The sequence below is a fragment of the Notolepis coatsorum genome, assembly GCF_963971535.1.
Source record: "Notolepis coatsorum genome assembly, chromosome: 1".
NCBI lineage: Eukaryota > Metazoa > Chordata > Actinopteri > Aulopiformes > Paralepididae > Notolepis > Notolepis coatsorum.
Window position 1 is genome coordinate 167,413,726 of NC_140165.1, and position 12,216 is coordinate 167,425,941.

The following is a 12,216-nucleotide window of genomic DNA, read 5'->3' on the forward strand; positions in this document are numbered from 1 at the left end:
TGGCACCAGCGTTCCAGTACCTCAACCTCCTCCCGGTAGGCCTTCTCGTCGTTGTCCGAGATCAGCCCCACCACCACTGTGTCGTCTGCAAACTTCACTATGGAGTTGGAGCTGAACTTGGCCACACAGTCGTGTGTGTAGAGTGAGTACAGCAGGGGGCTCAGAACACAGCCCTGGGGGGACCCGATGCTCAGGGTGATGGTGTTTGAGGTCTGACCCCCCACCCTGACCGCCTGGGGTCTTTCACTCAGAAAGTCCAGTACCCAGGCGCTCAGGGCTGAGCTCAGACCCAGCTCGATCAGCTTGTCCACCAGTCTGGTGGGGACTATGGTGTTGAACGCTGAGCTGTAGTCAATGAACAACAGTCTCACATAGCCCCCCTTCTGACGGTCAAGGTGAGAGAGGGTGCTGTGCAGTACCTGGGAGACCGCGTCGTCAGTGGACCTGTTTGTCCTGTATGCAAATTGCATAGGGTCCATATCACTGGGGAGGGAGGCACAAATGTGGTCCTTGACCAGCCTCTCGAAACATTTCATGACCACAGAGGTGAGTGCCACCGGTCTGTAGTCATTGAGACATGTTGGGGAGGGTTTCTTCGGTACAGGGATGATGGTAGACATCTTGAAGCAGGCAGGGACCACTGACTCCGCCAGGGATTGATTAAATATGGCGGTGAACACCGGGGCTAGCTGGTTGGCACAGGACTTAAGTATGCGTCCTGTTATACCATCTGGGCCTGCCGCTTTCCTGGTGTTCACCTGCATAAATGCTCTTCTCACACTGTGTTCCGACAACGAGAGAGCGTCCCCGCCCCCCCCGCGGTTGCCCCCCCCCCCTCCACAACAGCCGGCGCGCCAGTGACGTCACTAGCCGGAGAGCTAGCAGCGCCACTGTCTACACCAAACCGAGCGTAGAAAGAGTTGAGTTTGTCCGCGAGAGAGGCGTCGTCGCTCCCCATTGAGGGGGCGCTGACTTTGTAGTCAGTTATTGTCTTCAGTCCCCGCCATAAGCCTCTTGTGTCGTTTTGTGCCATTTGTGTCTCCAGTTTATCAGCATATGTCCTCTTAGCAAGTTTAACAGCACCGCATGTATATACCCTCCCCGCCGTATGCATATTTCTCTCCCACCCACCCACCCTCTCCTAATGTACAGTCCCCTCCCCATCATATGTATATACTCTGTCAGGATCTAGGGGTAACAGTAGTGTATATTTGAATACCGTTTATGTCACAAATGTATCAGTACTAAATACCTATATGTCCCTATGCCATAAATGTCATGTATGTTGTGTATGTCATAAATGTCTATATGAATTGAAAATGGGGCACCCTGATGTAAACAAGACAAAAGTCTTTCTCTGGTCTGCATCCCCTTAACAATTGTGTGTATTGAGCCGTACTGCAATTGTACCCATTCTGCAATCTGTTAAATAAAGTTTTCATTCATTCATCCCTGTCAAGGCTAACTCAAACAAAATTGAGTTATGAGTGAAATTGACCTTGTCAATAAATGTTTTATCTTGTGACCAAGTTTCAGAGGTTAATGTCGCTCAGTTTTGTAGATATGGGGTTTTAAAAACTGCAGTAACTACAAAATTACACTCAAAACCCAGGCAGACCGCAGTAACTTCCAAACAGTGAAAAATGGCTTTAAAGTGTTTTGACTTGCCATCCAAAACGTGTTATAGGTAGATAGATGATAGTACCCAGATTGAACATGTATTAATGAAGTAATCTTTAGGCATACAAAAATATGACATAATTATTTTAATTAACCCCAAAAAAGCAGATACTGCACTCTGCTGCACGATTTCCTTAAATAATTATACAGGTAATGTACAGGCAAAGTGCAGTAACTTCAAATACAATGTTGTTTTTTTTCCAGCTTTCATAACTTAACCTAGCCATTTTGAAAATTTAACAGCTGAATATATTGGAATGATGATGATCCAAATAAAATGGCTAGGTTAAGTTGCATTGGATCGCTTTAGAGACGCAAGAATCAATATGCTTTCGGCGTTTATTGCGTCGTACAAACGGAAAATGGATCTAGCAGATCGAAATCAAATAATTGGAATTTCTTTTATCCAGACTCATCGGCCACAGGTAAGAGGAATCTAACGTTAATTCCAGCTCGATTGTGCATTTATTTCATTGCAATCCATCTGATCAACATATGATGTCGTACTAAAGAAAGCCGTTACTGACAATCAAGGAATCATAAACGCCCCCCCCCCCCCCCCCCTTTCCTTCACGCATGATGGAGCATAATGTATAGCGATCATATGCATTTGAATTTTTTAATATAGCGTGTATAGGAACAAAACGCCAATCGATTATGTATAATATGCGTCTGGGCCTATAACTCACGTTCTAGGAATTACTGCTCTACACTCTAAAAACATACTTATATTCACGACGGTACTAACACGACAATGTATGAATGGAAAAATATAACGTTCCCACATCCGGAACGATAGATACCCGATGTTGAATGGGCCATAGTAATGTCGATATAGCTATAATATTTAAAAAGTTATAGCCCTGCAAAGAAGGTGAGCGACTCCATAGGTTTACAGCGCTGGCAGAGAGTGGTATAAGATGGGCAAACTGCATGGCAGACAATGTGTTAAGAGAGGGCGGGGTGGGGTAACTGTACATTGGATTATCAACGAAACCTTACTTGGTCCCAAGAAGAGGGTCTCGTGTATTATTGGGTTAGGACATTTACTGTACATTGGAGGGGGTTGGGTTAGGACATTTACAGGAGCCAGTTTCGAATTGCAGTCACCCGTAGGTGCTCTTTGAGAGTGGTTTTGAAAGTGGGTAGTGATTCACATTCCTTTACAGCTGTGGGTAGGGCATTCCACATTGATGTGGCATAATTGCGAAACGTGTTTTGTCCCTTGTTTGAGCCGAATCTGGGTTTCACATGATTTGTGGAGCTCCCTCTGGTGTTGTGGTCGTGGTATTCACTGACCTTTGGGAAGTATTTTGACATGTACATGGGTACCTTGGTCGTGTAGTGTATCTTGTAGACCAGGCCCATTGCAAGTTGCTGTACTCTGTCGTCTACTCTAAGCCATCCTAGGTTGTCAAAGTGGGCAGGGGTGAGGTGGGTTCTAGGAGTAAGGTCAAGCAGTAGTCTGACCAGTTTGTTTTGTAATGTTTGTAATTTAGTCTTTAGCACCTTTGAGGTGCTTTGGTACCATGAGGTGCAAGCATAGTCGTAGTACCCTTGAATGAGTGCTCCTGCCAGAGTCTTCAGCGTATTCTTGTTTACCAGAGAGGAGATCCGGTACAAGAATCTAGTTCGTTGGTTGACTTTTTTTTATTACATTGGATGCCATTTTGTCACAGGAAAGATTTGCCTCTAGGATGGAACCCAGGTATGTAATTTCATCTTTCCTTGTGACAATATTGTCACCCACTGTAACTGAGAAGCCGTCGGTCTTGCCGAGTTTGTTATTTGAACCGAAGAGAATGGACTCTGTTTTACCCAGGTGTAATAATAGTTTGTTATCAGCGAGTGTGGTGTTATGTTAATGTGTGTGCGCTATACGCGAAGTGTACAGGCCACCGTACTGGGGGTCAGGGGGAGTTCGAGAGGAACCTAAGATGGACACCCGTGTAACGTAGCGAGGCATAAGCGAATAAAGATACTAACAACCAAAGCAGAGGACTCACGTATTTGTTACTGTGTAAAGTAACATGACATGGTGTCAGAAGTCCTGCTGGAGTTGTGTATAAGTTCGGTCGGACGTTAAAGTGCCATTTGAGACTCGTTGATGACGAAGAAAAGCAGAAGGAGAAAAAAAAAGATGAACAACGCTGTAGCCCCGGTAGCGGCAGCGGTTTCAATTGCTACGTTTAGCATCCAGCCTCCCGAGTCCTTCGACTTCTCAAAGCCGCAAGAGTGGGCCAAGTGGATATGCAGGTTCGAAAGATTTCGTCTGGCAAGTAACCTAAATGCTAGCTCTGAAGATAATCAAGTCAACACGCTAATATATTGTATGAGGCGGACGATATTTTACGTGGATTGAATCTGGCTGTTGATCTACGACGTACGTATCAAGGAGTGCGGGATGGATTGCAAGGTTTCTTCGTGGTCAAGAAGAACGTGATATATGAACGAGCCAAATTTAACATGCGCAAACAGGGAGAAGGTGAAACAGTCGACTCCTTTGTGACAGCATTGTACGCGCTGGCGGAGCATTGTACATACGGAGTGTTACATAATGAACTCATACGTGACAGGCTTGTCGTCGGTCTGATGGATAAGCGGCTGTCAGAACGCATGAAGCTGGACCCAGACTTGACACTGGAGAGGGCATTGACCATGGCGAGGCAGAGTGAGGAGGTGAAATGACAGCAATCCTCTCTGCGAGGGGATGCCAGGACAGAGACAAGTGACATTAAATCGGTGGACAGGGTGTTTAAGAGCAGTAGCAAGAATTATGCTAAGAACAGCCCCCAACAGGCTAACAGTTACCCAGCCAAACCACTCAGTACCCAGTACTCGAGGGGGAGAAGTGTCCAGTGTCATAAATGTGGCAGTTCTCAACTCCACCTACAGCGCGATTGCCCTGCTAACGAGGTGAAATGCCATTCATGTGGGAAGATGGGGCATTATAAACGTGTGTGTAAATCTTCCAAAAATGTACATGAGGTTGAAGAAGACTATTCCTGCTCCTGTGATGGGGAGGAGGAGCACATGTTCTTGGGCAGCATCACAACTGATGGGGAGCCATGGATGGTCGACATAGACATCAATGGCAGACGTGTGCCATTCAAAATAGACACTGGCGCTGATGTTACTGTGATGCCTCACACTGTATTCAGAGAGATATACAGACACAAGGATCCACCTACCCTGCAGAAAGCAACAAAACCACTGATGGGACCTGGGAGGAGTCCACTAGATGTTGTGGGCGTCGCCAAGCTGTTGCTGAGGAGAGGAGAGAGAGAGGTGTTGGAGGATGTGTACGTCGCTCGACACCTACACTCAGCGTTGCTGGGGAGACCTGCTATCAGCAAGATGGAGCTTGTGGCACGTCTAGACAGTATCACAATGGAGACGCTCAAGACGACCTACCCGAAAATATGCAGTGGTCTCTGTGAGATGAAACAGCTGTATGCAATCAGGCTGAAACCGGGGGCTCAACCATTCTCACTGAAGACGCCCAGAAGGATTCCATTGCCACTGATGGACAAAGTCAAGCAAGAACTGTCCCGCATGGAAAGCCTCGGAGTGATCAGCCGGATCGAGGAGCCAACCGACTGGTGCGCTGGCATGGTGGTAGTCCCTAAGAAGAAGACAGAGGAGGTACGCATTATGTGTCGATCTCACAAACCTCAATGAGTCAGTGTGCCGGGAGAAATACACCCTGCCAACAGTCGAGGAAACACTGGGAATGCTGGCCGGAGCCAGGATATTCAGCAAGTTAGACGCGAACATGGGATTTTGGCAAATACCCCTGACTGAGGAGTCGTCAAAGTATACAACTTTCATCACGCCGTTTGGTCGTTACCACTTTAATCGCCTACCTTTCGGCATCGCCTCCGTCCCAGAACACTTCCAAAACAGAATGGTGACTGAGGTCACAGAGGGGCTGGAGGGTGTCATCTGCCACATGGATGATGTGCTGGTGTGGGGCCGATCACAGGAGGAGCATGACGCTCGTCTGCATGTCGTGCTGGGGAGGATCGAGAAAGCAGGAATCACCCTGAACACAGGCAAGTGCGACCTGTCAAAAGAAGAGGTGACCTTTCTAGGCCATGTGATCTCCAGCAGTGGCATTAACCCCGACCCGAGTAAGACGGATGCCGTGAGGAGGATGGAGGAGCCGACAAATGTCAGTGAGCTGAGAAGCTTTCTCGGCATGGTAAACCAGCTGGGGAAGTTTATCCCGCGGCTGGCGGAGAGAGACAAGCCCCTGCGAGACCTTCTGTCAAAGAAGAACTGCTGGCTGTGGGGCATCGAGCAGGCCAGAGCCTTTCAAGATTTAAAAGATGCACTAATATCTCCACCAGTGTTGGCCATGTACGATAACCACAGGGAGTGCAAGGTCTCAGCGGACCAGTGGTGGCCCGGGCTCAGCCAGCAGCTGAATGAGCTGGTCCTCAACTGCTGAACATGCAGCAAAGAGAGAGAGAACCAAAGGGAGCCCCTGATGCCATCTCAATACCCGGGGCGACCGTGGCAGAAGTTGGGAGCAGACCTGTTCATGCTGGAGAGCAAGATTTACCTGCTGGTCGTGGATTATGCATCAAGGTACGTGGAGATCGCTCTGCTGACTCCCACAAAATCAACAGACGTCATCCACCACCTGAAGTCAATTTTCGCACGCCACGGTATCCCGGAGGAACTGGTGACGGATAATGGGCCGCAATTCTCCGGCATGGCCTTTGCAGCGTTTGCAACATCATATGGGTTTCGCCATGTCACAAGCAGCCCAAGATATCCCCAGAGTAATGGGGAGGCAGAACGTGCTGTCAAGACGATAAAAGGCCTCCTGAAAAAGGCAGCCGACCCATACCGTGCTCTGCTGGCATACAGAGCCACCCCGTTGCATAACGGATACAGTCCAGCCCAGCTTCTTATGGGGAGGAGACTCCGCACAACGGTGCCGACGCTTCCTGCTCTACTGGTCCCTACTCTTCCTGACAGTAAGGCGGTGGTTCTGAAGGAAGAGGAGAGGAGAATGAGAGATGCACAAAGCTACAACCGGCGTCATCGTACGCGAAGTCTCGACAGGCTCACTCCAGGAAAGGAGGTGTGGGTCACAGATCAAAGTGCAACTGGAGTTGTGGTCAGCAGTCACCCCACTCCACGTTCGTACATCATAGATGGACCCCATGGAACATTAAGGCGAAACCGTCGCCATCTCGTCCCCATGGAGCCCTCACCGGAGCAGAGTGCAGCAGAACCTACGGAGCAGGATGTCCTGGAACCACCAGCTACTCCCAGAACCAGGTCTGGGAGATGTGTGGTGAAACCAACTAGGTTGGACCTGTAAGAGACAGTAGAGAGAGAGTAAAGAAAAGTGACATTCCTGCGATAGAATGAAAGAGGTTTATGGTTAAGATAAGACATGTGTTTCATGTTTATATATATTATTCGTTTAGATATAATGTTCGAAAGAAAGCAATTGCTATGTTTAATATAGCCCATGGTTTATATGGCGTTAAAGAAATTGTTTAGATCAGTTCAGATGAACAGACCTTTTAGATATAGAGGCAGAATAATCCACTAAGGTCTGGGGAATCAATGGCAGTCTACCCATTGATTCTAGAAAGGGAGATGTGGTGTTATGTTAATGTGTGTGCGCTATACGCGAAGTGTACAGGCCACCGTACTGGGGGTCAGGGGGAGTTCGAGAGGAACCTAAGATGGACACCCGTGTAACGTAGCGAGGCATAAGCGAATAAAGATACTAACAACCAAAGCAGAGGACTCACGTATTTGTTACCGTGTAAAGTAACACGACAGCGAGCCAGGTGCAGATTTTGCCTAGTTCCGAGCTGAGGGTTTTTTCAACCTGTAACTTGTTCTTATCCGAGTAATCCGCGAACAGGAACAAGTTGCAGTCACAAGCTGACGACATGTCATTTGCATAAATTAGGAACAGTAGCGGACCTAGTATGCTTCCTTGTGGAACACCACAGCTCACTGGGAGGGATAGGGTACCGTTTACCTCCACCATCTGTTCTCTCCCCTCCAGGTAGGATTGCATCCAGCTCACTGATAGACTATCAAAACCAATTGCTTTTAGCTTGTCAATCAGAATGGAGTGATTGACAGTGTCGAAGGCCTTTTGTAGGTCCAGCATGACCATCACCACATAAGAGATAAAGAGCCCAACGCAGTGTACATTCATTGTGCTGCGCACAATTTAAACCTTGTACTCAACAAGGAACGGATTAGATTCCAATTGCAATGTAACCTGTAGCCTACTCGTACTGGTTATGGCGAATAAAACTTTATTCTAACGTGTCTCATTGAGAGACACAGAAACTGAACTATCCACACACAAGTACATACACGACACGCACGCTGAGCACGCTCACACACTAGCAGCCACTTTAACACTCATGCCGCACACACGCACACTTATGGCCAGAGGAAAGGCCACTTAAAGTAGTATAACTTCAGGAACAGTGTATTGCACTACTAAAGCTAACTAGCATGTCCTATATGCTCTGTAAATACTAATGTACAGATACCGAGATGGCACACCATGTACCTGTTTATTGCACTGTTTTATTGGATTCTATTAATATGTTGTACCACTGTATTTTTATTGGATTCTATTATATGTTGTACCACTGTATTGCACATCGTCGCGGGCAAGACCAGCCGCATTTCATTGTATACCTGTATACCGTGACAATTAAAACTCATGAATCTTGAATCTTGAATCTTGTCTCGGCGGCTGTAGCGTGGCTGGGGGCCTGGCTGGGCTGTGTGTCTGCTGTCTGCCTGGACTCGGAGCTGACCGGGGGTTGCTAACGGTGGCCGGGCTGGGTGGGAAGCTTACTGCAGTGCCGATGCATCTGCAGTAACGTTAGTCTACCTTTGCTACCTGCTGGAATAATGATGTTATTTTTGGTAGCGTTGCCCTCCCCTGTTCGGCTTTCGCTCTCATCTTGTTTTTCTGAGCACCGCTTGGGTATTTGCGCTTAATTTTTCATTTTTACCGGCAATGCCTCCGCTACGCCACTGCCCTTCTGCCTTGTTAGGTAACCGACAAATCAAATGGAATCAAATGGAATGTATAATCCTGTGACTTACTGTGGATATTTACTGTTAATGCTTGTGTATATAATTTTATGTCATGTTAAAAAAAAAAAAAAAAAAAAAAGCATTTGTAATATTTCGTTCCAATTCTTTTTTTATGAATACCACTATGAACCTAACTCAACATATCTATCAAAGATTCCAAAGATTTCCGAATTGTAATCCCTTATATTCCCGTTTGTGTTAGGGTTAGGGTTGGGGTTAGGGTTAGGGTTAGGGTTAGGGATAGGGTTAGGGTTAGGGTAACCCTAACCCCTAATGGCATGAAATAAACCACTAGGGTGGTTAAATGGGTAACTTTTCTGTTAGAGATTTTCAAAATACAATATTTTCAAATTATGTAAATATATGAAAAATAAGCAAACGGACCAAATTTCATGACATAATCATCAACACAGCCACCGTTGTACACACACACACACACACACACACACACACACACACACACACACACACACACACACACACACACACACACACACAAGGCTAAATACACAAAATCATTGCTAAGAAGGCAGAAGGGCAAGTTGGACTGGTGAATTTCCTGTGCAGTTCTCTCTGCCGACGTAATTCCATGAATTTTATTGGACAGAGATTAGCAGCATTTACTCTGCCAGATGTAGTGGAGCAAAACATTTAATCTTTACTTTGAAATATAGTGTAAAAGTAAAAGAGTAAGAGAAAAAGTACAAACTCCCCTAAATTGGAAATGCAAATACCTCAAAACTGTGCTTACAGCACAAGTACTCTGTTATGTTCCACTCCTGCAGCAAACACCAGTGTTGTAGTACTCGAGTTCTGGACTGATTTTCAGGACTCGTGACTCGACTTGGACTTGAGCACTGATTACTCGGACTCGAGCATTGACTGCATTCAGACTCGGAAGGTGCAGATGAGGACTCAGACTTGTTAATTGATAATACAGTTATTTATTTTTTATATTTTTTGTAAAAGGCCCTAATCATTTGGCATAATATATTGATGGCTAGATTTAGAGATTTAGTGACTCGACTACAACACTGGCAAACACACGTACTTACTATGTACAATATTCAAATACTCACATATAAAATATTAAAATGCTGACATCTAAAATATTCATATACTTACATGTAAAATATACAAATACTCACATGTAAAATATTCAGATACTTACGTGTAAAAGAGGGCAAACGGCTGCAGGGTTTCCACTGAATGGCAGGTTGGTGAAAGAATCCACAGTAAACAAAGGAATCTCCATGACACAAATTTTTATTAGAGCAGTTTTCTACTAAGACTAAGTTTAGTTAGCTTTCTACTGAGACTAAGTTTAGTTAGAGTAGTTTTCTATAGTTTTCTACTGAGACTGAGTCTCTAAACAAGACAGGCTGTCTGTGGACTTTATACCAGAGCTGTAGTCATTCTAATAGGCTACCTAGCTTCCCACCCACTAGTCATTATAGGAGGAGAGAGAGACAGAGAGAGATAGAGAGAGCGTGCAAGAGAGAAAAGACAGAAAAAAGGGAGAAAGATGCAGAGAGAAAGTCATACCAGTCAACAGTACGTCTACTAAGTAAGTGGTCCTTGTCTATACAGTATACACACGTCTTTACAGATATACAAGTCAAGTCAAGTCAAGTCAAGTCAAGAGTTTTAATTGTCACGGCATACAGGTATACAATGAAATGCGGGTGGTCTTGCCCGCAACGATGTGCAATACAGTGGTGCAACATATAATAGAATCAAAAAATTAAAAACAACATTGTGCAGTAACAGGTAACAGGTAACATGGTAACATGGAGTGACATCTCGGTATCTGTACATAGTTATTTACAGAGCATATGGGACATGCTAGTTAGCTTTTGTAGTGCAATACACTGTTCCTGTTATTCTAATTCTAATTTAAAGTGTCCTTTCCTTTGGCCATAAGTGTGCGTGTGTGCGACATGAGTGTGTGCCCGCTCATGTTAAAGTGTTAAGTGGCTGCTCGTGTGTGAGCGTGCACAGCGTGCGTGTCGTGTGTGTGTTCATGTGTGCTTGTGTGTGGATAGTTCAATGTTCTGAGCACTCAATGTTCATTGTTCATGGCTCTGATGGCCTGGGGGAAGAAGCTGAGCCTAAGCCGCTCTGTCCTAGTAAGTTCAAGTTCAAGTTCTTTAATAGTTGTCATACAGAAGTACAGAATTCTTTCATACAAAATGCTTCTTACTGTTACGCTCCAGAGACTGTGCTAGACAAGATAGTATCAAATAACATAATATAGCATGTAATTTAGAAGAAGAAAAATGAGGTCACAGTGTTCGGTATAGACATATGTACAATGTTCTGAGTTACCATATAATATACAATACTATGCAGTGTACTAATGTACAGTACTATTGTAGTAAAATCCCACAGACTTCCTACAATAATTTGTGGTTATTGTAGTACAATACAATGAGATTGATTATCTGGACGGAGGAGGAAAGATTCATACTTGATAGAATGGTTGGTCTCCTCATCTGGCTTAATGCAGATGAAGAATAAAACGTGTACGCCAGACAAACCAGAATTGTAGTTCAACTCAGCTGATTTATTTGATCAGAGCCAGGAGTCCAAGGTGAATAGAAGGTTGACTTCTACATACAAAAGATGATCAGATAACCTTAACAGCTGTCTGTTGTACAGAAATATCACAATCAGGTTTGCATCTCAAACCTCAATACTGCACATCAAACAGTCACTTGGTTAACATAATTTGAACATACATGGTTTACTGTACACATTATACATGAGTAAATCTGGTTTACAGATCAGGGATCTGTACAACATTACTCTAATCTATAAACAACCATTTGGTGTTTCCCATGATTTTACTCACGTAAAATGCAATCAGCTCACAGTTGTTTCTGGGTGGTTTCGAAGCGGTGGGGGAGCCCCCAGACCCCCTTTTGGTGGATCCGGCCTGAGAGCTCCTGAATAACCCTATGTAGGGCCTTATATCCTATCATTTCTAGCCAATAATACATATGGCTGGTCCAATCCAGCGTCTGCTTGTGGGGGTTGATCTCTTGTGGGGGGTGTCCTTGTGGGCGCTGGCAGCCCCCCCCCCTGGGGTTGTGGGGACGTGATGGGACAGAAGGGGCCCATCGGTGGCCCACGTCCGTGTGATCTTTTGCTGAGATGAAGGGACCTGGCTTGTCTCACGAGGGGGGGTGTGACATGATCGCTTTAACCCTTTGGTATGGCTATAGATGTCTAATATCATCCAAGTACAGTCAGTGCTTTCTAAGACTGATACCAGACATCATATAAGACCTTTTGATACTAAACAGTTGATTAATCGATTACTTTGTTTGTGAGTTAGTGTCCATGCTTCAACAAGTCTAAACTGGTCTGCCCTGTGGTCAACCCAGCTTTCTCTGATCAGCATTTACATATAGTCAGTTCGAGAAGGTG

The 12,216-nt window shown here is 45.3% G+C and overlaps 1 protein-coding gene across 1 annotated transcript in view; it reads right to left on the reverse strand.

Annotated features, from left to right (window-relative positions):
- LOC311228380 (phenazine biosynthesis-like domain-containing protein 1) overlaps positions 1-10,039 on the reverse strand; it is a gene marked incomplete at both ends in the record, with an annotated part of 68,593 nt that extends 58,554 nt beyond the window's left edge. The window contains one exon of the mRNA XM_084314288.1: positions 9,956-10,039. Within this exon, the coding sequence (XP_084170414.1) occupies positions 9,956-10,039 (84 nt within the window). The remainder of the gene's footprint in view (positions 1-9,955) is intronic.
- Positions 10,040-12,216: the final 2,177 nt, after the last annotated feature.